The sequence below is a fragment of the Geotrypetes seraphini genome, chromosome 15 (genome assembly GCF_902459505.1).
Source record: "Geotrypetes seraphini chromosome 15, aGeoSer1.1, whole genome shotgun sequence".
NCBI lineage: Eukaryota > Metazoa > Chordata > Amphibia > Gymnophiona > Dermophiidae > Geotrypetes > Geotrypetes seraphini.
In genome coordinates, this window is record NC_047098.1 from 61866299 (window position 1) to 61893745 (window position 27447).

General features: G+C 41.5%; 2 protein-coding genes across 3 annotated transcripts in view; one reads left to right on the top strand and one right to left on the bottom strand.

Moving 5' to 3' along the window:
• Window positions 1-22635, bottom strand: part of AIPL1 (aryl hydrocarbon receptor interacting protein like 1) — a 31566-nt gene extending 8931 nt beyond the window's left edge. Inside the window, exons 1-5 of the mRNA XM_033922489.1 lie at window positions 22540-22635; window positions 13074-13253; window positions 12241-12429; window positions 9442-9618; window positions 2202-2343 (exon numbers count right to left, since the gene is read on the bottom strand). Coding sequence (XP_033778380.1) covers window positions 2202-2343; window positions 9442-9618; window positions 12241-12429; window positions 13074-13253; window positions 22540-22635 — 784 coding nt within the window. The remainder of the gene's footprint in view (window positions 1-2201; window positions 2344-9441; window positions 9619-12240; window positions 12430-13073; window positions 13254-22539) is intronic.
• The window catches only part of PIMREG (PICALM interacting mitotic regulator), a 129949-nt gene that overhangs the window by 66712 nt on the left and 35790 nt on the right, over window positions 1-27447 (top strand). The gene's annotated exons all lie outside the window — the stretch shown is intronic.

Here is a 27447-nt window from a genome sequence, read left to right on the forward strand (position 1 = left end):
ACTTCTCGCCTTGGCTTTCCCTCTGCCCTGCCGGAGAAACAGCAGGAAACGTGTCAGAGGGAGCGAGAGACTGGAGAAAGACATTTGTGTCGAACAGATTGGAAGAATTGGGGGGTGGGGGGCGGAGGGTTGAACTACTGGTGGGACAGAAGCTGAGGGTTTGGATTTGAGAGAGAGGGGGAGATACCCAAATGGGGATGGTGTGAATGAGCTATTGCCTGTTTGCCTCTCACCGTCCATACCGAGAGTCCTTGTGTTGATATCTGCCTGGAGAAAGGATTCGGAGCTCATCCTTGAAAAGCTTTTAAGGAGAGCTTCTAACTCACCGTATACCCGAACGCAGTTTGCCATAAGCTTTGTGTCTTTTTACCACCGCTCCCCTGCTGTATGGAGCACCCAAGTACACCACCTCCGAACAGCCTTTCCACTGCTCACTGGCGCTTAAGGTTCCCGCCTACCTCAACTACTGGTTTTGGAGGAGAAGGACTGTGCGGCCCCCCACGAGCCGGCCAGAGGCGACAGCTACGTGTTCTTCAGCCAGGAAGAGATCTGCCCGCTACCCTGCACGTGACTGACGTGGAGCCTTCTTTCCGACGCTAGCTCTGACGTCGGAGGTTAGACTTCCGGTTGGCTACTTGTGTGTGCAGGTAGGAAAAGAAGAGGAGCCTCTCGCCACCTCCAACCCCGCAGGATCACCAAGACCACAAGGGGCGTCCCCACGGGATCCCCGTGACCCGAGGGGGCATCCCCACAGGATCCCCGCGACCCGAGGGGGCGTCTCCACGGGATTCCTATCATCCCCGTTCCCATGCAGCTCTCTAGTTCAGTCCACTGTGTCCAGGTAAAATAAACCAGGACATTTGCCCAGTTAACTTTATACAGATAGTCTGTTCAGATCTGCTAGGGTTGCATATCTGGTCTAAAGTTGTCTGATTAACTTCAGACTTGCTATTCAGGTAGGTTGAGTTAACCAAGTAACTTTGGCCAGTCAGCGCTGGCTAGCTAAAATGAAACTGCACTGTGGAAACATCAAAAGGGCTTATGCTAGATAAGTTTTGTTTGCAGGGGGTTGGAATTTCAGCCATCTGAGTTTGTCAGTCTATCTCACAAAGTTAAACAGCCTTTGAATAAAGACATCATTTGGATTTTGAAAAGTAATCAGAACTTTTACTATGGGTAAACTTGTTTGATAATTTGCCCTGCTGTTCATTTTAGGTCTGGGGAAGAAGACCATATGCATATTTCTTACTCAGTTGTAAAATTCCCATGTCTGTTTTATCATTCCCTCTGTGAGAAACTCCCTAACACCCATTTGTCCTGTTTATTTTAATTAGATTGTAAGCTCTATTAAGCGGGGATTGTCTCTTACATGCTAATGTAAAGTGCTGTGTACATCTAGCAGTGCTATAGAAATAATAAGTAGTAGCAGTCGTCTCGTGAGGCTGCCGCAATAAGTCTTGGCAGACATTTTTGAAAATCTTCAGACCGACGGCTCTAGCAGCAGCAGAGGCAGAAAAGGCACCCAACTCTTTTTTTTTTCTACTCTCGAAGAAGCCACTAGACCACTAGGGACATTAAAAAGTAGGCTTGGGGAGGGTGGGCCACCTTGGTCTCCATTGCTGTGGTATTACCGTGGCAGCGGTTCCTGTTCCCATGGCAGTACCACAGAATGGTCTACCATTGCCGTAGTAATATCAGATGAAATTGGCAACTCGTTACCATTATCGTGGGAATTCCCGTAGTAGCCATGGAATTACCGCGGTAACCATTACCTTGTCACTCTCTAGTCCCTTCTATCTTGCTGTACCATATGCCTGGAACAGATTGCCTGAGTCAGTACGTCCAGCTCCATCTCTGACAATATTCAAATCTAGGCTTAAAGCCTACTTTTTTGAGACTGCTTTTAACTCCTAACTCCCACTCACTTGTGATCTACCCATATCTGTTTTATCATTCCCTCTCTGAGAAATTCCCTAACTCCTGTTTGTCCTGTTTTGTCTGTTTAAATTAGATTGTAAGCTCTATTGAGCAGGGATTGTCTTATACATGTTTAATATGCAGCACTGTGTACGTCTAGCAGTGCTATAGAAATGATAAGTAGAAGTTTATAGAATTATTCCAAATGACTCAGAGTGGGCAAGTCCCTACCCAAAAGCACTTGCCCACTGTGCCTATTTGTGAATGTATCCTTGTCATCCTACCAGGATGGTGCTGGATGATGTCTGTAGTGTGTTCCAGTACTTCGTAGAACTGCTCCAGTTTCAGCAGGCACTGGCAGTAGTTTAGAATGAGGGTATTGATCATCTTTTCCAGTTTCAACCACGATAACTCCCAGGGCTTCTCCTAGACAAGTATATCCAAGCACATATTGAATTAGATTATACACAGTGTTTGCTATTCAGGGGGTGTGCTGCCATTTTCAAACACAAAACCATCAACAAAAGTTGTTATCCTATTCTCTTTGAAATAATACAAAAACGTATATATGCAGGTACTTTCAATGCCCCTAGAGAGCTCATAATCTAAGGTAACCTGAGGTAATAAAGGGTTGAGTGACTTGCCCAAGGTCACAATGAGCTGCAGTGGGAATCAAACCGAGTCCTTTAGATTCTCGGCCCACTGCACTAACCATTAAGCTACTTAAGAACATAAGAATTGCCATACAATGGCAACCCAGGTCCCAAGTACCTGGCAAGATCCCAAGTAATAAAAAAGATTTTATGCTGCTTATCCTAGGAATAAGAAGTGGATTTCCCAAAGTCATCTCAATAATGGCTTATGGCCCATTCATACTGCACAAAGTAAAAAGTAAACCAATCCCCCAAAAAGTATGTCTGGATCCTGTATCTCCCCTGAATCCCCTGGGGGCATGACATTTTTACTTGCTGCAACTTGATTGGTTGAGCAGGCTTCTGTCTGCTCAACCAATCAAATGCACAGCAGTGCTGTCAAGGCCTTCAGCAGCTTGAGAGAATCTCCAGCTGTAGACCATGCTTTTCATTTCTTGTTTACATTTTGCTTGATGCAGTTTCAACCAATCAAGCAAAAGGTTTAAAATTTAAACATTTCATTTATAAACATTTGAAAATTTATAAATAAATAATAATAAAAAATTAAATTAAAATTAAATCAAGCAAAAGGTAAACAAAAAAAATGCACACTACAGCTGGAGGATTCGCTGAAGGTCCTGAAAGCCCTGACTGTACACCACTGCTATTAGGGTAGTGCTGGAATGGTCCAGGAGGAGCTAGGACTTACCTGGTTAATGACAATTATCATTCGCTAACTGAGTAAGTTCCAGTATATAGTTAGGAATGCAAAAAAATGTTCTAGCAACCAGATACCAGCCTGAACATCACCAAGGATCTGGAAGACTTCTGGCAGTTGGTCAATAGCTGGGTCAGGCCTAGTGTTGAATATTTGGGCCATTTTCTACCCAGAGCACTCACCTCTGTAATTGCTGGCCAGGGGCTCAATATTGTCACAAACAATTTCATTTTGTTTTATTTTAGTGCACAATAAAACAATACCGCATGCTTCAAAATTATTTAGAGTGTGTGAAGTCATTTTAATTTCCAGTCAATTGTTTTAACCTGTGCAAAAACTTTTTAAGCACAGGTTAAAACAATGAAACAAAGCATTATTTCACGTTCACCTCTAATATTAATTAGCTCTGCATGTAGAAGGTAATTCCAATGGATAACAACACAAATAAGAGGCAAGGATCAAACACAAAACCAAAAAGCAGATTGGTCTGAATAACAAGAAGTCTGATTACATTAGTCAGATTGTGAGCCCATCAGGACAGATAGGGAGAAATACTTGAGTACCTGAATGTAAACCACTTAGGCTTTAAATGGAGGACCACCAGCCAGTCAGGTTTTCTGGATAGCTTTAATGAATATGCATAGGGCAGATTTGCATGCCTGTCATCTCCATTATATGCAAATCTTTATCATGCATATTCATTAGGGCTATTCCAAAAACCTGACTGGCTGGTGGTCCTCCAGTATAGGGTTGGGAACCACTGGTCTATACGTACTAAAATAAATACATTTTTTCAGCACAGAAAAACATTAAAACAGAAGTAAGGCTCTGAAACAGCCCATAAACAGCAGATTGGCATGGAACTGTACTTATGCACCCTGTTACAAAATAGTACCTAATTGTTTCCATGCAGAACTGAAAAGGGGGTATAATGATGGGAGGGGCTTGGCAGGCCAGGGGCATTCCCTTAAAATGCGTGTAGTGTTATAGAATTCAGGGGCCCAACTTGCATGCCAGGATTTACATCTGGTTTCAGTTGATGTAAATATTCACACCCTAGGTCGATGTGGCCTAGGGCTGAAATTAAGGAGGGGGGCCCTCCAACTCCTTCCCTCCCTGCCCCATCCCCCAATTTTCCCACCCACCAAATGCCCTCCCATCAAGTATCTCTCCTTTTCTCCTCCTCCCCTCTTTCTATCCCGGGTCGCGCTGTTCCTCTGCCACGGTTTGCCCAAGCAGAAACAGGAAGATGCGGCAAAGGCGGGTAGACCACATCAGAAGAACAGTGCCAAGGAAGCTGTGAGCAGTACTCAAGAATCTCTGCCACGCCAGTGACCCCTTTGCATTTTAAAAGGTGAAGGGGACTTTGGAATGAGGTAGGGAGAAGGGAAGGACATCCCAGCCCATGGGTCCCCCTGGAGCTGTGAGGCCCAGGGCAGCTACTTTGTTTTCTCCCCCCAACACCAGTCCTTTTCACAGCCAAAGTTGGGCACAGATTTCGAATTACACACTATTTCTATAAAGGGTGCCCATCCCAGAGTGTCCTTGATAGAATACCATTCAGCACCATTTTTTGGCATCATATAATGAATCCAGCACATAATCCTCTAGCATTTTATATTTAGTACATATTGTACAAAGGAAAATAGGCACTAAGGGGCAAATTCTATAAATGATGTCCCACACTTTATAATATATAATTCACTTATATACCGCAGTAACCTCTCAAGAGGCTGTACAAGCCCAGTGTATTATCATCATATTCAGAAGAATCTGTCAAATAAGTAGGTCTTTAGTATTTTTCTTAAGAAAAGATAGGAGTTAGAGTGTGTGATGCAGTGGTTAGAGCTACAGCCTCAGCACCCTGAGGTTGTGGGTTTGAATCTCACACTGCTCCTTGTGACCCTGGGCAAATCACTTAACCCCCATTGCCCCAGGTACATTAGAGTGGGAGCCCACTGAGACGGAAAAATGCTTGAGTACCTGAATAATTTGTAATCTACATAGAATTGTGCGATATGCAGAATATATATATATATATATATATATATATGTTTTAAGGGTTTATCCCATGATCCAGCTTGAAAAGATAAAATTATATGGAAATATTAAGTAAAAAGCAGTGTAGGACATGCGTGGAGCTGTACGGGAAAGCAATAACCACCCTTTTAAGCACTAGTCAAATGATGAACAGCTACTTACATTCCATTATTACAAGTCTATAAAGTGACATTACATGGATCGATGTTAATAAGCACTTTGCATATAGTCCACAGCTATTTAATTAACAAGCAGTATTAATGAATGTATTGAGGCTTATTAGAAATGATACAGAAAGATATTGACATTTCTTGTTATGAGCAGCAACACCAAGGCTTGTTTCCTGTCTGCTCTGTGATTTGCATAATCTCTTTTATGGAGAAGATACACAATGCAGGACTGCAAGCCAATTATAATTTCTCCAACACAATATGGAAGGAATAGATCAGGCGTGAGGGCCGTATCTGAGGAAATCACCCTAAAGTAGATTTATTTTGACACATAAAAGCACACCATCTCATTGAGAAAATGTAACGGAACCCAGGGCATCTGAAGAAATAAAATTTGTTTGCAGTGCAAATCGTTCCAGTGCTGGTCATAATTGTCGTTTATTAATAGTGTACTTTTCTATGAATATTAAAACTTAGAAGTCAGTGCATGCAATCATTTTTATTTTGATGCCTCTGTGAATTTATTTATTTTGCTCCTATCGTGTTTCCCCCCAAATAAGACAGTGTCTTATATTAATTTTGGGTCTAAAAAACACACTAGGGTTTATTTCGTGGATATCTTATTTTTTCATGTACTGTACAAAAATCATCTCTCCCTTCCTCTCCTCTACCACAATTCTTTCTCTTTTCTTTCTTCTCCCCCCCCCCCCATGTGCAGCATCATTCCTCCCCTCTCACACCATCCCCTTGTGCAGCAGAACCTCACCGACCCTCCCACTGTGAGTCTGACATACCTCCGCTCCAAGGCCTCCTAAAGTAGCAGGGATGGGAGTTGTTGAATTGACGAGTCTGATTTTTTTTCAGCAAATCAGGCAGCACTAGTGTCAGGGATGGAGTTGGGGAGTGTCAGGGAGATTCAGGGGGGGCTTCAGGAGTCAATCTTAACTAGGGCTTATATTAGGAGTATCTTTAAAAATCATCCTCTGACGTCGGAGGGGGGCCGGGGCCGCGGCGGGGGGGCAGCCGAGGCGGACGGGGATCGCTGGCGTCGCGATCTTGCTGCAGGCTGTTTCCAGACGCGACACCCGGAACAAGGGGGGGAACCGGACCGGGAGCACCCCCTCAGGGCTTGCACCCGGGGCGGACTTCCCCCCCTTGGTACGCCACTGATTGGGACCCACAAATACAAGGGGGCACTCGGAGAAACTGGAAGGGGATAGGTTTAGAACCAATGCTAGGAAGTTCTTTTTCACACAGAGGGTGGTGGACACCTGGAATGCGCTACCAGAGGTTGTGATAGGATGGGGTTTTAAAGGAAGGATTGGATAAATTCCTGAAGGACAGGGAGATTGAGGGATACAGATAGAGGTGGAGATAGGTTATAGAAAGAATATAGATAGAAAAAAAAAAAAGAGGGATTATAGGTCTTAGACAAGGATCACCTTTCAGGCTATAGGCCTAATGGGCCGCCGCGGGTGCGGACTGCTGGGCGCGATGGACCTCTGGTCTGACCCAGCGGAGGCAACTTCCTATGCTAGAGCTTATTTTCGAGATAGGTCTTATTTTCAGGGAAAAGGGGTAATATGTTTTCTTTATACAAAAAAAAAAAAGCTTAAACAAAAATATATTTACAGTGCATCATTTTCTTTGGCCTCTTATATTCTGCAGTGAAATATTCAGTACAGATTCATATCCCCATTTGATACCCACTGTCTGCACATCAGCTCTTGTACTGCAATAAAACCTTACAGCCTTTGCTCCCATTACAATACAAATCTTGGTTTGATGCCTTGCTCTGTCTAACATGAAATATTTGCCTGAAGGGTTTGACAATCATGAAAACAATTTTATATATACTTGCTTTGCATAAATCTATTTGCAAGGATGGAACAATCTTGCATTCAGAAATATAAGCAAATACCCAGCATAGACCGTATTATTCTCCAGACTAGTATAAAGAAGACAGAATGCATATATAACATAACCGGGATAATTATACAAATGCTTTCTCCATGCTTTCCTCCATATATTATACGTGGAAGACTATGCATAATTTATTGCAATATGCATATACAAAGGTATTGAGATTGATCTTTTTGGGTCTGATCCTCAAAACAGCCCCCTGATTGTAAGCAGCAGTAGGCATCCTACCGGCAACTAACGGATCAATCCAGGCGCAATTCCTTTTTTTTTATATTGATGCAGCAAATGACACCTACAGTGTAGGCATCTGACTTGCGCTTACAAAAGCACCTAGACATGCCTACAGATGTCTGAGGCCACCATAGGTATGGCGTACTCCTAAAGTGGCCTTAGGCGCGAGTCAGACACCTTAAATGTAGGTCTGTAAAACACTGGCCTACATTTAAGGCATCTGTACAAGAAGCTGGTGCAATTCTGGACGCGGCACCTTCCTGTGATTGACACGCGGTTGGCGCCCTTTTGCAAGCGCTTACCGCGGCAGGCTCTATTTCCAGAATCAAGCCCTTTATGTGTATAAGGTTTAAAGCATTTTCAGGGGCAGAATCGGGTGGATTTGGGATTTGCATACACAGGTGGAAAGGCATTTTCGATATGACATCTAAATTTGAACTGAGACTTGCCGGGAATGTCTCATTAAAACATGTGGCTCACAGCCATTATTAAACCAGAAGAACATCTAAATTTTTGTTTTTATTATGGCAGTGAGCTAGACATTTTCGTTCTCAACACATCCATCTGTAAGTACCATTTTGAAAGAAAAAAAAAGTCTTGGGAAAAACAAAGAAAGACAGCATTCCTAGTGAACTGGCCACAAAGACATCCCAGCAGTACACAGGGGCAGTACAGTGGCCTTCACATAAAGGACCTAGGAACAAATCCCACCTAAAACCTCTCCATATTGTATGGTGAGCTCTCTAGGAACACAGAAAACCTACAGTTTCTAAAGGTCCACCATAACCACAGGTGTAGTAAGGGGGGGGAGGCGGTCCGCTCAGGGTGCGGTCTTTGTAAATGGCGCAGGCACCCATTATCAGCTCCACCCCCCTCTTTCCTGACACCATGCCTGATATCTATTGTCATTATCACATTTTTGGGTGTTGGGAGGGGATCACTGACCAATGGGAGGTTATGTCTTAATTCCTACAGTGATCAGCTGGTTAGGGCACCTTTTTCTAACCTAGTCGCACCTGAAACAAGTGTAGATACAAATGTACTTCTTTTATGCCCTGGGCCTTTTTTTCTATTCTATTTTCACTTAAAAAAAAAAAATCCAGATTTTAAACTCGCCTAGAATCCACAAGCTTAGACTTCCAGGAGGAAAAGAGAATAAAAAAAATTGTAAGGGGCATTCCTGGTACAGAAATCTGAAAGTAAGGAGTAGTAGTGATTGAGAGAATAAGGAGCGTCACCAAAATCCATGGATTTGTCCTCACTGCCTTCCCTTGTATGCAAATCTGTTTCATACATATTCATTGTAACTATCATGAAAACCTGACAGGCCAGGTATGTCCCATGGAGTGGGTTGAGCACCACTGCCAAAAATCAAGGCTGATTTAAGCATTAGTCATGGACATTTCTCAGTGGGAGGCACCCGAGGCAGTGGCGCTCCACCCCTTTGTCCTCTTCTTCGCTCCCTACCGCATGCACTCCCCTTCCCTTCCCTGGCATAAGCAGCATCTCTAAGTTGCAGCCCGCACCAGCATCAGCTCTTCTTCTGATGTCACTTCCTAGTTGCGGGACCCGGAAGTGATATCAGAGGGGAGCACTGAGGCTGGCGTAAGTAAGTTGGAGCTGCTGTTCATGCCAGCAAAGTGCTAGAGGTACAGTGCGCAGCGGGAAAGAAATGGGAAGAATGGGGGTGGAGAGAAGGAAAGGTGGTGGTGGCCCCATCAAGACGGCGCTCAGGGTGGTCTGCCCTCCACCCCCTCTTACTGTGCCACTGACCTTTCTTATTCTTTTAGTATAGAATGAGAGCAGTTACCTTGGTCTGGATATTTTTCAGGCAGATGACAGCTTCTCGATATTTGTTGATAGCATCCTCATAACGACCTAGCTTGAAAAGTCTGTTTCCTTCCCCATGTAAAAGGGGTGCAGCTCTCATCTTTTCTTCATTATTCATGGCCCAGGATTCTCTTTTGTAGGTACTTGGGGATTCCACCTAACCACAGAAAATAAGGCGCTCGTTTGACCTTTCAGGTCACAGGTATTTTGTCAGATTTCCATCTCATTCAAATTTCTTTTCAATTTTAGCATGCCTATATGCAAACAGTGCAAGTTAATTGTCATTAATGTCTGGTAAAATCTTAGGATCCTGTTTCCTAAAGTGCAGTAAGTTTTTTGGGCACTTACTCCCCCAGATTTTATAGAGGTCACCCACATTTGGGCACTTTTCTACAAGTGTGCACCCAAATTATCTCGTGTACACCTCACAAGGGGGTGTAGCCAAAGGGAAGACATGGTTGAGTCAGGAGTGGTCCTGAAATTTAAGCACAGTGTGATAGAATAGGGTCATTTGCGCACTCAACTTCCATTCGTTGCATGCCAGCATTTGTACCAAGTTTCAGCAGGTGTAATTTGGGCTTAGGAATCTGCACCAAGCACTATTCTATAAAGGGTTCTTAACTCTAAGAGATAAGGTTACCAGACGTCTGGATTTACCCAGAGATGTCCTCTTTTTTTAGAGGACTGTCTGGGTGTCCGGACGGCTTTTCAAAACCCAGCACTTGGTCTGGGTTTTGAAAAGCTGTTGAGATCAGGGCCAAGTCTGGAGTGCATCTGCGCATGTGTGGATGCGTTCCGGTGACATCGTACACATGCGCATTGTTACATTTTTATTTTTTGTTTTTAGTTCTGTCCCCTGAAGAAGGCAGTTTTTCACTGCTGAAACCTGAATCTTTGTTGGGCCTATCTGATTATTTCATTTATATATAGAGCTCATTTTGGTTGCATTGGACATCATGCTTGCCCTTCTTTTGTCGTGCTTTGCTCAGTTTGGCAAGATACCCTTCCTTTTGTTGTTTGGTTTGCTACAACTTAGCACATACCGGCTGTAGATAGAGAAGGAATTTTGCTGCCACTCTAACTTAAAGCATTTCTTCTTTAAATTAGTTTCTATTCTTTGACTCCCTCTAATTATTGTGGGCTAAATACTTGTAATTTCTTTTTCTTTAAGATTGAGTGTATTTTTGTATTTTCGTGATCTGTATCAAGTTAAATGTATTTTGCTTGATTGTTATATAATAAGTTGCATAAATAAACAATTTTTTTTAAAAAAAGGAAGAGAAAACTGGCACCACATTTTAGGTATTACAAAGGGGCGTTCTTAGCATCACTTCTGTAATGACTGAACAGCATGTCTAAGTCATTATAGAATATTAGCCCATTGCTGTGTCAAACATTAGGAACACCTACTTATGCAAGTCAGTATGGCTGGAATGCTTTCCAAGGGAAGTGGTAGGGAGGAAAACAGTGACATAATTTTAAAAGGTGTGGGATATTCATAGAAGACCTAGACCTTTAAGATCAGCAAATAAACAACTTCTTAATGTCCCATTGTATTGGGACATTGTATTGGGTCATGAACACACAGAGATGCTATTTTCTGTTAATGCCCCAAAGCTGTGGAATTCTTTACCAATAAATCTTTGGTCATTAACTTTGATCAATATGTTTAAATCCAAACTGAAAATGTTTCTCTTTTCTGACATATATTAAATTTGGAGTAACTGATTGCGCTGATTGGATTATGCAAAATACTAAATTCCCACCATGTTTTCCTTTATCTTTTGTTTTGATAATTTGTAGTTCCCCCATTTTTTCCCTGTCTTTTGCATATGTTTTATTTGTTTTTATTATCGAATATACGTTTTGTAGATTGTATGCCGCCCAGATGGTATTTCCATTGGTGCGGGATAGCAAAATTTTAATAAACTTGAATAAAAGTATAAAGTACTTCCACTCAGATAAAATATAACTCACTCTCACATACAGAGGGAGAAAAGAGAAAGCATAAAGGAAGGTAACCTGCACACAAGTGATTTCAATCCTGATCACCTTCCTGTGCAGACTAAATGGACTATGCTGGTCTTTATCTGCCATCATTTACTTTTCTTCCTGATATTCAGCCAGTGGTGAGCAGCGCTTTGACTGCCCACCACCAATGTTAAACCCAGAAAATACTTAGAGTACCTGCTTACTAGTCAATGCAGTGTAAACCACTTTGATATGTGTAGAGGAAATAAAGATAACCATAACCATAATGAATGTCAGGCCATTTCCAGTGACCAACATTGAATATCTGGATTTCTCAACATCGGCTAGCACATGGCTAGTTAAGGCAATTTTCAGACTTAACTGTCCTTGGCTTAGCAAGCAAAGATAGGTCTTTTATATGACCTTATTTGCCTGCTAAGCCTGGCTTAACTTCCAAATATTGGGACTTAAGCAGTGATGCCACCAGAATGTCCCCTGCATCGCCAGCTTATTTTCCAGCACTAACCAGGCATTTTCAGAAGTAATAACCAGTTAACTGGCATTGAAAATTCCCAGTTAAGTCACTGAGACAAGAGTTAACAGTTGGTAACCACTTTTGGCAAGTTAGCTCGCGCTGAATATTGGCTGGTGTGTTACTATACGACTGTGGCTAACTTTTGAGAGCTGTGCTCCATTCACTTTCCAGAAAATGGCACAAATCTCAAAAGCTAGCCACAGATGTACGAGTTTAGTTCAATTTAAAAAAGTATCATCTACAACTTACCATAAGACATTTGTCCAGCCATACCTTCAAAAGTTCTATAGTAAAGATGAGTGGCTGTGGTTCCTTTTGCAGCTCATCCAGGTCATCGTATCCCAGAGTGTGATAGGCAAACATGTTAGCCAGTCCACATGTATGTATGTGCCAATCTGTTGGATCTTTCCCCTGGGCAAGTCGACGGAGGCTTTTAGAAACAATTGGATATAAACCTGTGTGCTAAGGAAAAGAAACTACTTTAAGACAGAATCCATGTTCAGAAGAAAATGAAAAAGAATATGCTCAAAGACTTGTGTAGGCTTTCTGTCCAAATTATAGACAAAAGAACATTGTAAAATCAACAGTTGAGGTTCACCTGAAAGACACTTCCTCATTAACACTGGTACAAACTGATTATCTATTTAATGGGGATCAAAATAAACTGTAGCAGCATTTTGTGTATTCTTTTTTTGAATAAAAGTAGCATATGATTCCACTGAGATACTAACTTGTGAATAACACTTGGGTGAAATAATTAGAATCCAAGGACTATTACGTTTCCGAATCTCCAGTGTTCAAATAGAAATATGAAAGTAAAAAGTTCAAGCATAAATTATTCATGGAAGTAATGCATATCTATACAACTAACCCCCTCTTTTACGAAACCCCCCCCCCCACACACACATACACCCTCAACATCAGCACGAGTATTTCTCATTGTACTGGGGGTTCCCTCCAAAACCCCCTTCACAGCGCTAACAGAAATGGTAACGGCGGCAGCTCGTATTCATCCCTGCGCGCAATTGTCGGTGCAGCTTTTGTTGGAGTGCTTTTGTCCTGCGCTCAAAAGTCGGTGTACCCAAAGAAGATATTTAAGTACTCACAGTAATATCACACCAGAACTCGGACACCTCTCCAATTCTCATGGATGTGAGCAGAATCTCCCAGACTTCCAGTTTGAACATGTTTCCAATGATGATCTCCAGGGGCCTGCCAATCAGCTTGCTGTCATCAACCACAGTGCGGACACTATCGCACTTCATCGTGCGAACATGAAACGTTACCTGTCCACAGAGCAAACCACAGAGTTTAGTTGTTTCATAAGTATTATGTTGACATCGTGCTGTTTCTCATATTTGAATTTCAGTGCTGTTGTACGAGGGTATATTTTTGAAACTATTTCATGGGAGTCATATTTTTAAGTTTCAGTTTGCTGATTAATTAATTAATTTAAATAAAATGGCCCTTTAGTTTCATTCAATGTCTGCTGAGATTCTTCCCTCAATACGAGGTATCGTTGAAAAGTTCTCAGCTTATTCAACAAAGTTGGGGAAGAATCCATTGAGGGCTATACACTGTGATGAGGGAGATAGAGTACCCCTAGATGGTACAGAAAAGAAGTTCCACCTCTTTACTAGAGACTTCATGGGACCCCCTCAAATTCCCAAGCTCTCATCCCATACTCCTTCCTTGGGCCAAAAGTGTTACTGAAAGTCCACTAGCCAAAGGAATGTAGGGCCTCCCTTTAGGAGTAACTATCCCAAGAAACCCTGAGAGCAAATGTTGGAACCCATGAAGGGCAGGATTTGGGGAAGGGAACTGTAATGTGAAGCAAAGCTTACCCAGGGGAAGGAGGAGGATGAAATAATATGGGAACCCCTCCCCAGTGATGAAGAGGGAGAGAGTCAGGAATGCTGCATGGAAATTGATCCATAATGTAGGCGTCACAATTCAAAGAGAAAAGGGAGTATAGGTAGAAGATTTCAACTGTTCTGTGAGGGTGACGAATTTCTCCCTTTAGATTCCATGCTTGGATGGTCAGGTGTAGCCTTACAACCTGAGTGACAGTTTTCTTCTGAGTAAGGTGTCCAGCCTTATTCTGGCCAAGTCTTGTTTGACTCGGGGTGAACTTATGAGCTAAATTTACATAAAAGATTAAATTTGCATAAGATACTAATTTGCATAATCAGTGTTGCAGTCCTGAGAGAACTGTTTCTCAATTATCCTGGGAAGAATTAAGTCATAGACTGTTTAGTTGATGGATTGATCATTTTGACTAAGTAGGGAGAAAACAGGACCTTCTGTGCTGTTTTATGTAGAGAAAACAAAAAAAAACTCTGTGGAGTGACGATGTTCCCAAATGGACTTTATTTGAAAGTATCAAAGTTCCAAAGGTACACTAAAATCATCCACATAAGATAATTCCATCCACATAAAAGTAAATCATCCACATAAGAGCCTTAAAGGACCTAGTCCGCTAGGGATACAGGACCCAACACAGTCTGCGTTTCGACAAAAAGTCTTCTTCAGGGGTCCCTGGGGGTCCTATAAAGGTGAGTACATGGGAAACAATTGTGTGGTGAACCGGAAGTGAGACACTGCTTGCATTTGCAGCAGTGTCTCATTTCCGGTTCACCACACAATTGTTTCCCACGTACTCACCTTTATAGGACCCCCAGGGATCCCTGAAGAAGGCATCAGCCCCTTTGAATTATTCTTTGGAAGAGTGCCCCAGGGTATTTTGGACATTGTGAAGGAATCATGGGAACAGGCAAGGACCAAACCCCAGAATGTGATTTCTTTTTTAAAACAGTTAAAAGATAAGGTTAAAGAAGTTGTGGAAATAGCAAAAGGGAAACTGTTGGACAGTCAGGAAAAACAAAAGTTGTATTACAATAAAAAAATAATAATAATAAAAGAGAGAGAGGTCTCAGGCCTGGTGACAAAGTTTTAATGCTGATCTCCTCTGGCCCGCATAAATTCATGAGCTACTGGAAAGGCCCATTGGTGGTAGTGTGTAAATTAAATCCGGTAGACTATGAGATTAGGGACGACCAGGGACAATTACAAGACTTATCATATAAATGTGTTAAAAGAGTGGAAAGAAAGGAATGTTCTTGTGTCTATGAGGGAGAAAGAACCGGAGGAAGATTTAGATCCCCCCAATTGAAGAAATGCAGGATTCTGGACAGATACAGATTAATTGGAAAGAGACCTGGGGTTGATGGTGGACACAACATTGAAACCTTCGGCGCAGTGTGCGACAGCCTCAAAGAAAGCAAACAGAATGCTGGGCATCATCAAAAAGGGTATCACAACCAGGATGAAGGAAGTCATCATGCCGCTGTATCGCACAATGGTGCGCCCGCACCTGGAGTACTGTGTCCAGTACTGGTCGCCGTACCTCAAGAAGGACATGGCAGTACTCGAGAGAGTCCAGAGAAGAGCGACTAAACTGATAATAGGGATGGAAAATTTTGCATACACTGACAGGTTAAAAATGCTGGGGCTGTTCTCCCTGGAGAAGAGGAGACTTAGAGGGGACATGATAGAAACTTTCAAAATCCTAAAAGGCATAGAGAAAGTGATTAAGGACAGATTCTTCAAACTGTGGGGACCCACAACCACTAGGGGGTCACTCGGAGAAATTGAAAGTGGACAGGTTTAGAACAAATGCTAGGAAGTACTTCTTTACCCAGAGGGTGGTGGACACATGGAACGCGCTTCCGGAGGATGTGATAGGCCAGAGCACTTTACAGGGGTTCAAGGAAGGTTTGGATAGGTTCCTGGAGGATAAGGGGATTGAGGGGTACAGATAGAACTAGAGGTAGGTTATAGAAGTGGTCAGAAACCACTTCACAGGTCACAGACCTGATGGGCCGCCGTGGGAGCGGACCGCTGGGCGAGATGGACCTCTGGTCTGACCCAATGGAGGCAACTTCTTATGTTCTTAATTCTGATCTTTCCTCTACTGACAGAAAAGCAAAATAAGTAGTATTTTGCTAAGATTGTTTTGGTAAAGAAAATGAAAGATGAGCAAATAAGTAAGATGGAACTAAACCAGACATGATCTTATAACAAACACATTGCATTGAATAATACTTGGCTTGCATTGGAAGCCAATGTAATTTCTGGTGTATGTATTTAAAAAAAGCAATGGAAAGATGATCAAATTTATTCAGATTAAATATCAGATACACTGCATAATTTTGAATAATTTGTAACTTTTGAAAAATGTTATAGGAACCCGCTAAGTATATTATATTGCAATAATCTAGGATTCTTAATAAGAGATTGCACCAAAAGTTGAAACGAATAAGGTTCAAAATAAGAATAAATTTAGTTGTAAAATAGAGAAAGCAAACTTTTTTGATAACTATTATGCAGCCATAATTAATATCAGATGCAGGCTGCCCAAATTTCATTAAATAATTTAAGACCATTCTTGAACATACTCTGATACAGAAAACAACATCCAGATATGTAGTCATCATGAACAGCGAGTCAGTAACATACATCTGTTGGATTAAAATGTTCCAGATACTGCCATTTACGATCTGCCAAGCAATTAGGTTGGGAACTTGCCAAGCATATGCATGAGTTTGGCTTCAAAACGGGTGATTAGTATAGGAGAGAAAGGGAAGGTGAAGATTAGGGAAGGGAGAAAAAGCAACCTGAAGTATAACAGTCAAAACGAGACAGTTTCAACATTACGAGGGGGTGCTGAAAAGTTTTCAGCCCAACCAACTAACTTCCTAAGTTCTGAGTGTTATTTTTCCACTGTAGCCGAAAAGAGTTCTTATTTTGTTAAGTGCCAATCTTATTTTGTTAAGTGCCAATTTGCAGAAACAAAATTCCATGTTTTGACGTTGTTTCATATCATTGATTGAGCCAAATCCACATTATTTTCTTCTTGGTTGGGCTGAGAACTTTACAGCACCCCCTTGTTGTGTGAAGACTTTCAGCTTCTGGTAACCAGAGCAGAGATTGTGATGTCATAATACCTCATTCCACCAATAAGAGCCAACCTCATCAGCGATCTCACAATGGCTTGATTGTATACTTGGCTCACTTTTATTACATACAAGGGGGTGCTGAAAAGTTCTCAGTCCAACCAACTTCTTAAATTCTGAGTATTATTTTGTCACTGTAGGTGAAAAGAGTGTTATCTTATTTCGTTAAGTGACAATTTGCAGAAACAAAATTCTATGTTTTGACATTGTTTCAGATCATTGATTGAACCATATCCATGTCATTCTCTTCTTGGTTGAGCTGAGAACCTTTCAGTACCCCCTAAATGGCTAGTTGGTACTGAATACTCTAGCATTGTAAATTGCAGGTGCTTTGGGAATGGTTAAGATAGTAGCCAAAGCTGAAAAATTGCACTTTGTGCCTACCCCTCAGCTCTTGTGCTCTTGTATGAGGAAAGACTAAAACAGTTAGGGCTCTTCAGCTTGGAAAAGAGACGGCTGAGGGGAGATATGATTGATATCTACAAAATCATGAGGAGTAGAACGGGTACAAGTGGATCGATTTTTCACTCCATCAAAAATTACAAAGACTAGGGGGACACTCGAAGTTACAGGGAAATACTTTTAAAACCAATAGGAGAATTTTTTTTTTTAGCTCAAAGAATAGTTATGCTCTGGAACGTGTTGCCAGAGGATGTGATAAGAGTGGATAGAATAGCTGGTTTTAAGAAAGGTTTGGACAAGTTCCTGGAGGAAAAGTCTATAGTCTTTTATTGAGAAAGACTTGGAGGAAGCCACTACTTGCCTTGTATTGGTAGCATGGAATATTGCTACACCTTGGGTTTTGGCCAGGTACTAGTGACCTTGATTGGCCACTGTGAGAACGGACTACTGGGCTTGATGGACCATTGGTCTGACCCAGTACGGCTATTCTTATGTTCTTATAGGATACTCAGCACAAATAGAGAGTGTATGGCTTGCATGCTACCATATTTGTGCGGAGCATAGCCCGGCAAATCAGAATTAGGCACAGCCCGCTGTTTTCTACCAGATTGTCTTGCCATCCTACCTCCTATAGGGGCCAGTCCAGATCTCTTGGAAGTACCCAGTAGACCCTAATCAGAAAGTTTATTCTACATCGTTCTCAGAAAATGTGGACACACCCAAACCTATCGTGCTAATAATTATGTATGGATCTGTCATGTAAACCTTTTTTTTTAACTCAGTTGCTGCATAAAAATAGCCTTCACCAAATTCTCTGGTAACACATTTTAGAGCTTAATTGAGAGTTGTTTGAAAGAATACTTTGTTAGATTTGCTTTAAATGTGTTTCCAATTATTTTTATGGAGTTCCCGGGAGTCCTAGTACTACTTGATACAGTAAATCTTTCTTTCTCTAGCTATCATTAATAGCATTTTTGTAATTTTATTTTCTGATTGTTTTTTTCTTTCTAATGTTGTACACCAGTAAAAGGTGGTAGATCAAAATAAATAAAAACCTGAATAACTGTTCCCTGTTAACTTGTTCCACCCCAGACATAAAGGGAAAGGAAATGGGGGCTTTATATACCGCTTGGAGAAGGGGTATTAAGCGATTTACAATCAGGTACTCAAGCATTTTTTCCATATCTGTCCCAGCGACAGTGGAGGATTAATCCCCTATCTTGCAAGATATTCTCCCTCCGACTGTGCTTGCGATCTTTGTAAGCCTCTTATTCCAACTGATATTTAGGTACAGTACATATAACCAACCTATGCTTAGTGCTTTGTAAAACACATAAGCTCATTAGCACCATTCTGTCCCTTGCCCTTAAGGATTTGGGCAGCTCCCTAACCTGCGGCTTGTGAATTGATTTAACCAACTCACAGAAAACCCTTGATTCTGTAGAATTAGTTTGCAAACCTTTATCAGAGAACTGGTGCTGAAATTGGACTGCATGCAGAAATCTACTGGTGGTCCACAAAGGTGGATTTCCTTGGCAGATTTGCACAGATACTCGGTGGATTTTTTCCTCCTTTGCAGTCTATTGCAAAAATTCAGGTTCTAAGTTTATTAAAGCACTTACAATCCCACCCATCAATGGGGATGTCTGAGTGGCTTACAATCTAAAGAGAAGGGGGAGGGAGTGTGCAGAGGCAACAAAGACATTGAGGGAAAGAGGGAAGAACTGCAATATTAGATAGGATAGAGAGGGCAAGGGACGCACGTTTTGGATAGCACCATGTTCAGGTCCTACATCTACAGCAGTGTCTCTCAAGCTGTGTACCACAGCACAGTGGTGTGCCCCAAAGAGTTTCCAAGAATTGGGGTCCTTTTATTAAGGCACGCTAACCGATTTAGTGCACACTAAAGATTAGCACACGCTAAATGCTAAGGCATCCATTATATTCTATGGGCGCCTTAGCATTTAGTGCATGCTAATCTTTAGCGTTCGCTAAATCAGTTAGCGTACCTTAATAAAAGGACCCCTTTATTTTTAAAAATTCCCTTCAAGTTTATTATTCAAATTTATTAGGGTTTTTTTTTTTTTTAATATACCGCTTATCAAGGTTATCTAAGCGGTTTACAGTCAGGCTTAAGCATTTTCCCTATCTGTCCCAGTGGGCTCATAATCTATCTAGCGTACCTGGGGCTATGGAGGACTGAGTGACTTGCCAGGGTCACAAGGTGCAGCACGGGGTTTGAACCCATAACCCCAGGGTGCTGAGGCTGTAGCTCCAACCACTGCGCCACACACTCCTCATAAGTATACACTAGAATAGATGACATGTACATTGGGTACGCAAACGTCTGTCAATGTTATGAATGTCTGTGTACTTAAAGATATAAACGCCCAGACAAGCATCATTTATAACGTGATCGGGCCTTGAAAACTAATGGAAAGTAATTTTAGTTTTATTTTTTATGCAGTAGTTATCCCAACTTGAGCAACAAAGAAATCAAGGCTTTGTTACCATTTGGATCGTCTTATCTTTGCAAACTTGGATTTTCAGCTCTGACAGAAATTAGATTGAAAAAAAAGAAAATAACTGCAGAAGGTGGATGATGAAATGCGTGTTTGCTTGTCGACTATCGAGCCGCATTAAGCACATCCATTGCATTGATAAGCAATTGTATTCTATCTACTTTAGTTTTCACTGTTACAATTACCCATCCATAGCTTAAAAAACTTAAAATAAATAACTCAATTTAAATTTTTGGTTGGTTTTGCAATTTTATAATTTCAATTATAATGTGCCACGTAAAACATTTGCTCTGTTTAGTGTGCCGAAGTTTAAAAAGTTTGAGAGACACTGATCTAGAGAATGACCTATGGACAAATTTGTCCCTGTCCCCATGGGATCTATCTCCATACCAGTCACATCTCCGCAAGTTCTGTCTCTGCCCCATCCCTGCAAGCTATGTCCTCATCAGCACGAGCCTCAAACACTTATGATTTCAAAGTTTTCAAGGCTTGTGTAGGGGACAGGATAGGGATGAAGAATAGATCTTGCAGGGATGAGAACAAATTTGTCCTCATGTCATTCTCTAAGCCACATCCAACCCACCACAGATGAAAAAGCAGGAATAGGCATCGAAAAATGAGTACGTTTTGAGATCAACTTTGAATTTTTGCAGGGGTGTATAATATCTAAGGTGTTGAGGGAGCAAATTCCAAAGTTTGAAACCTTGTACAGAAAATATCAAGCTTAACGTACTATCTCTGAAGGAAGGGACAATAAGTCTATTCTGCTGTGAGGATCTGAGTGCTCTGGAGGGGCAGTAAAGGGTGAGGTGCCTAGGCAGTTATGACAGTTCCTCAACATTGCAAATCTTGAAGACTAAAAATTAGGATTTTACAAATGATACGATGAGAGATGGGTAACTAGTGGGCTTTTTTTTTGAAAAGTGGAGTTACATGATCATATACAGTATATGGTGTTCAGTGATTAGGTAGATAACTGTGCTGGATTTTTCCACTGATTTTGGAAAAAAACCATGCGTTGTTCTTTCAAGCTCTTACCAGGCAGAATTAGATACAGGTGGAAACATTTCACACATCCCCAAATATAGTGTGTCATAAATAAAGATTTCCACATCTCTAGATGTTGTTGAGCATTTGGCAGATTTGTCTGTTAATTTATTCAGTCCACGCTCTATCTTATCTTTGCCCTCTCTGGACCCTTATAGAAATATCTCCCTAGGGCAGCAGCAAATTCTGTTACAGCAAAAAAGAATTGACTGCTCATAAACATTCAAGCTCTAGGTACATTTTTAGAAGAACAGCAGTTGTAGGAAGGCAGCAAGAGATGTGACATCTGACTATTATGAGAAGTCTTGCCATGTTTTAATGCCCCTGTATAAGACTCTGCTGAGACCTCATTTAGAATATTGTGTACAATTCTGGAGATCACACCTTCAAAAAGATATAAAAAGGATGAGTCGGTCCAGAGGAAGGCTACTAAAATGGTATATGGTCTTCATCATAAGGCGTATGGGGACAGACTTAAAGATCTCAATATGTATACTTTGGAGGAAAAGCGGGAGAGGGGAGATATGATAGACACATTTAAATACACACATAATGTAAATGCGCATGAGCTGAGTCTCATTTGAAAGGAAACTGCAATGAGAGGGCATAAGATGAAGTTAAGAGGTGATAGGCTCAGGAGTAATCTAAGGAAATGCTTTTTTGACAGAAAGGCTGGTAGATGCATGGAACAGGTGGTGGAGACAGAGACTGTGTCTGAATTCAAGAAAGCCTGGGATAGGCACGTGGGATCTCTCGGAGTGAGAAAGAGATAATGGTTACTGTGGATGGGCTGACTGGATGGGCCATTTGGCCTTTATTTGCCTTCATGTTTCTATGTAATATAAGAGCTGATAAAAGACAATGATGTGCCTGAGCTTTTGGGATGATTTTCAAAGCTGTGTGGGTACTTGCCAAGTTGCCAGACAATTTTACCCCTGGTATTTGCACCAATCCTCAAAGGAAAGCAGCAAATTAGGCATGTATTTTGCCTATGAAAATTGCTCAGGGAAACACTACTCACAGTCATCTGGCCCTGCATGTTGTTGTCTCTCATGACCTAACCCCACTCCCAAAAACACAGCCACAAAAATGCAAGTGAAGTGCATATATTGGGGCAAAAAGTATGTACTTGTACCCTTACACAGCAGCCACAATTTTCCAAGAACCTGTATATTCAGGTAAATGACTATTAACATAAGCAAATAACTTTTTTTAATTGCCCTCAAAAGCCACATGAGTGGCTTTGAAAGCTCATGTCCAGCAACATCTTTGGATAATTCTTAAATTGATCCAATTAAAGCACCACATCTTGAAAGTAGTTCAGTTCTTTCTAGAACCAATATAACTGCTTGACCTCTGCATTACCAAAATCCTTACACTTTTCTCCTGTCAAACTCTAGCACAACTGAACTTTTTTTTTTTTTCTGCTGCACTGAATTTTGGTTAAATGGAAAGAAAAACAGATTTGTCACTCCCCTAAGTATTTCTTAGTTCAGAAGCTGTAAGTCCTTTCTCCGACATTGCATTTTGTCTGCGCTTAAGCTCCCTTTATCCTACCTTCCCCTCTCATGTGAAATCCAACTTACTTTTGAGCCAGTGATAAACCTGGGAATGTCACCTGTTCCCCCATGAAGAATAGTCCTCTGTATCCCTTCTGTCATCAAGAGCTTCGCCTCCTCCATGGTTAGCTCTGTCTTAATAGAATTCTGCACATCCAGACTCTAGACCTGCATCTGGTTGTGTTTGTAGTGCATTATGAAGCTAATCCGTTTCCAGGCTGGCGGATTAACCTTGGGGCAGGGATGAGAGAGAGATTCTGAAGTGCTTCCCTCAAGAAGTATGAGATTCAGGAAGGCTGCAGGATGAGCTTATTTTCAAATTTCATGAAACAGCTTGGTAGAAAAGACAAAAATAAGAGCTAACAGCTCAATATTCAGCCGCAGTGGCCAGTGAGTTTTATTAAATACCAGCCATGGTGTTAAACATGTATATTCAGTACCACTGCCCTGATTTGCTCTGCCACGTCTCTGATGGTGTCATTAGGGACGTGCCAGAGTAAATCAGGACAGTAGAAGGCCACGAAGCAGCATATGTAGAGTGCTGCAGACGCTACTAGAGTCGACAAGTTTGTCGGGACCGCGGGAAGTGAAGGAGGGGGGGGGAGGGCAAGGTACTAAGGGAACCGGACAGACTTCTAGCACCCATTAATGTAACTGGCTAAAATACTAGTTTATAATAACAGTTTAATTTAGGGCAGCCTTTAAAATAGATTGCAGCTGCATTATCCTCAAAATTCTATAAATGGCATTCAAAATTGTGTGCACCAAGATTGTTTGTGACTGTAGGAATGGGGTTTCCATCCATTGCCTGTCTAGTCAGTTGCAAGATTGATTTTCAATCTTTAGTTTTTCAGTATATCATGGAGCTTGTTTAGAGGTCCTTACTACAAGAATGCATAGGTGCAATTGAATCTAGTATTTGGAGAACTGTGTTGTCCCAGTTGTTTAGCTGTTCTATATTGCTTATTGACCAGTTCAGTTGAGAATTGTCAATGTTCATTGTAATAAAACTATTTATTTATGTATTTTTACGTTGGTCTACTAGTTTTATTTTTCCCCGAAGATGATAATTCTGGTGAATTGGCATGTGATACTTGAGATTATGTCCTGTATCTTATGGCAGATTTGAAACCATGTTCCTGGCAGGTGACATATTCGTAGGAAGCCAACAGTGCTTGGGTAGTTGTTAGTTTTATCTTATAGAATACATATCATGTATTCTAAGCCAGGTAGGATAGCTGCACCTGTTATGGCTACATTAAAGCTTTTGTAGATCAGTGCAAGTCCACCTCTTCATTTACCAGGTCTTGGTGCCTGTGGGGAAGAGATGGGCTAATTCTGGACTGTTGGTCTCATTGAACCATGTTTCAGAGAAGAAGGCAAAGCCTACATTCCTAGAGGAGATCAACTAATTTAGTAGTAAGAGTTTCTTTGTTAGAGATCTGGTATTGATGTTGATACATGGAACTAGGTTGGTGGGTCTTTCTTGAGCATATTGGTACACGTAGTGGGTTAGCATGTTTCGAGGAGTTTGAGTTTGTTTTTCTTTTTATTGGTAGGGCGGTTGCTGCAGATGATAGGTATTTGATAATTTGGGGAATGAAAGTAATTATTGAAGTAGTGGTTTGTTTTTATGTGGTTTGAATTTCTTTTGAGCTGACCTGAACAAATTAAAAATGACTACTATTATTTCTAAAGCACCACCAAATATACAGAGCGTGTCTTATAATGCGAAAAATACAGTATATCTATAAGTAGGTTTTCAGTCTACTTTTAAACAAGGGAAGGGGTGTGATGAATGAATGCAGGTAATTTATTCCTTTACACTCAGAAAAAAAATGGGGTCCAAAGTCTTGTAACCCACATAAAAGAGGAACCAGGATGACAGGAAAAAAATTAAAATGAGGGAACAACATGAGCTCCAGCTGCCAAGGCCTCCTAATCTATTATAATAATTCAAACATAAAATCCTCACATGAATTAATGCACTTAATTTTGCTTTGTTTTTTGTTCTCTCTCTCTTCTTCCACAGCAACTAACATGGTATCCCTACTGTTGTATCCATTTTTTTCTGCTTTTCTTACCCTTCTGACCCTAGACTTCTGTCCTCTTTCTTCATACCGCTAACATATTCTTCTCTTGTCCTGTTTATTTCTGATTTATTTGCTTTGACTTCTTGCACTCTCCAACATCCAGCTCCTAGGTCATTATTCTTCATCTGCTTTTGTCTTCTCTGCATCTGTTTTGGTCCTCATTTCCTTTTTCTCCATCTTACTCTTCATGTTAATTACTTTTCTACTTCTTCATCCCAGTGATCCCTCTCCTTCCTCTTTTCTTTTATGCTCCAGTTTCAGTCTCCATCCCATACTCTTTCTCTCTTATTCCCTTCTCAGGGGCACACAAATATGCCGCAACAAACACTAGCAAGTATTGTAGTCAGATTTTACCTTCTGTAACAAAGGTGGTCATTTAGTGCCATCTAGTGAGCACAGGATGATTGAAGCCTACATCTAGACATGAGGAGGACAATATTGAAAGAATTATATTTTAGAAAATAAGTAGTTCCACATCTAGATTTCTCTGGATGAAAATTATTTCTTTTAGAGAAGTTAAAAATACATAAAAGTACTTCATTTTCTCAATCCCAGGGTCTTGTGTGGCATTCCTTGGGGATCTATCGTTTCACCATTTCTATTTAGTTTATTGCTGAGCCCTCTAGCTATCTTTTGCAGTCTTTTCAAATGTACTTTTGTGCAGATGAAATGGTCTTACTCTATTTCACTAACCCTGGTGCTCCTTCAGTCAGTTCCTTGTAGGCTTGTTGAGTCCAATTGCAAATTGGCTCTAGGACTATTGTCTGATTTCAAACAAGAATAAAATGGTAGCCTGTTGGATCATGGAATCTCCTTTCTGGCCAACCGATAATCTTTACCTTTTGGGTAATTCTATTTCGCCAGGAGAGTCTTGCCACTACTTAGGGGTCACCATAGATTATAGCTCTCTTTTGTCCAACATGTATCAAGGGTCCCTAAAACAGGTTTTGTTATTCTTCAACACACAGTCACTGAGGCGCAAAATCTATATATACCATGTATCAACAAGGGATCCAAGAGGAAAAAGAACAAGGAACCGGCGTGGCTCACTGTAGCAGTGAAAGAAGCGATAAGAGACAAGAAGACTTCATTTAAGGAATGGAAAAGGCCAAAAACGGATGAAAACTGGAAAAAGCACAAACAACATCAAAGCAGGTGCCATAAGGCGGTAAAGGGGGCCAAAAGAGGCTCCAAGGAAAAATTAGCCAAGGAGGCAAAAAACTTCAAGCTGTTTTTTTGATATATTAAGGGGAAATGACCCGCGAAGGAATCGGTGGGGCCGTTGGAATAAAGGGAGTGCTAAAGGAGGACAAAGCCATCACCGACAAACTGAACGCACATTTTGCATCTGTATATACCGAAGAGGATATACACAACATACCAGAAGCCGTCAGGCTATACGCGGGAAACTGACTGGGATGACGGTCAGTCTAGAAGAGGTAAGCAGGCAGATTGATAGGCTTAAAAACAATAAATCCCCTGGACCGGATGGCATCCATCCAAGGGTAATCAAGGAACTGAAAGGGGTTATAGCTGAACTGCTTCAACTAATAACCAATCTGTCGATCAAATCAGGAAGGATTCCGGAAGACTGGAAAGTGGCAAATGTTACGCCGATCTTCAAGAAAGGTTCGAGGGGAGATCCGGGAAACTACAGACCGGTGAGACTTACCTCGGTACCGGGAAAGATGGTAGAGGCACTGATAAAGGACTGCATCATTGACCACCTTGACGGACACAATCTGATGATGACCAGCCAGCATGGCTTCAACAAAGGAAGATCTTGCTTGACGAATTTGCTGCACTTCTTCGAGGGAGTTAACAGGCAGATAGACAAGGGTGACCTGGTCTACATTGTATATGTGGATTTTCAGAAGGTGTTCAACAAGGTCCCGCATGAACGACTAGTTCAAAAAATTGCGAGCCATGGAATTAAAGGTGAAATACTCACATGGATTAAAAACTGGTTGGCGGATAGGAAACAGAGAGTGGGGGTAAATGGATAATACTCGGACTGGAAAAGCATCACGAGTGGAGTGCCGCAGAGTTCGGTGCGTGGACCCGTGCTCTTCAACATATTTATAAACAACCTGGAAATTGGTACGAGGTGATAAAATTTGCAGACGATACGAAGTTATTCAGAGTAGTGAAGACACAGCAGGTTTGCGAGGACCTGCAACGTGACATATACACGCTCGAGAAATGGGCTGCGACATAGCAAATGAGTTTTAACATGGATAAGTGTAAGGTGATGTATGTCGGTAACAAAAATCTTATACATGAATACAGGATGTCTGGTGCAGTACTCGAAGAGACCCCCCAGGAAAGGGACATGGGAGTACTTGTAGACAAGTCGATGAAGCCGTCCACGCAATATGCGGCAGCGGCAATAAGGGCGAACAGAATGCTAGGAATGATTAAGAAGGGAATCACGAACAAATCGGAGAAGGTTATCATGCCGCTCTACCGGGCTATGGTACGCCTCCACCTGGAATACTGCATCCAGCACTGGTCGCTATATATGAAGGACACAGTACTACTCAAAAGGGTCAAGAGAAGAGCGACTAAAATGGTTAAGGGGCTCGAGGAGTTGCCGTGCAGTGAGAGATTAGAGAAACTGGGCCTCTTCTCCCTTGAAAAGAGGAAACTTGAGAGGGGATATGATCGAAACATTCAAGATAATGAAGGGAATAGACTTAGTAGATAAAGACAGGTTGTTCACCCTTTCCAAGGTAGAGAGAATGAGAGGGCACTCTCTAAAGTTAAAAGGGGATATATTCCGTACAAACGTAAGGAAGTTCTTCTTCACCCAGAAAGTGGTGGAAAACTGGAATACTCTTCC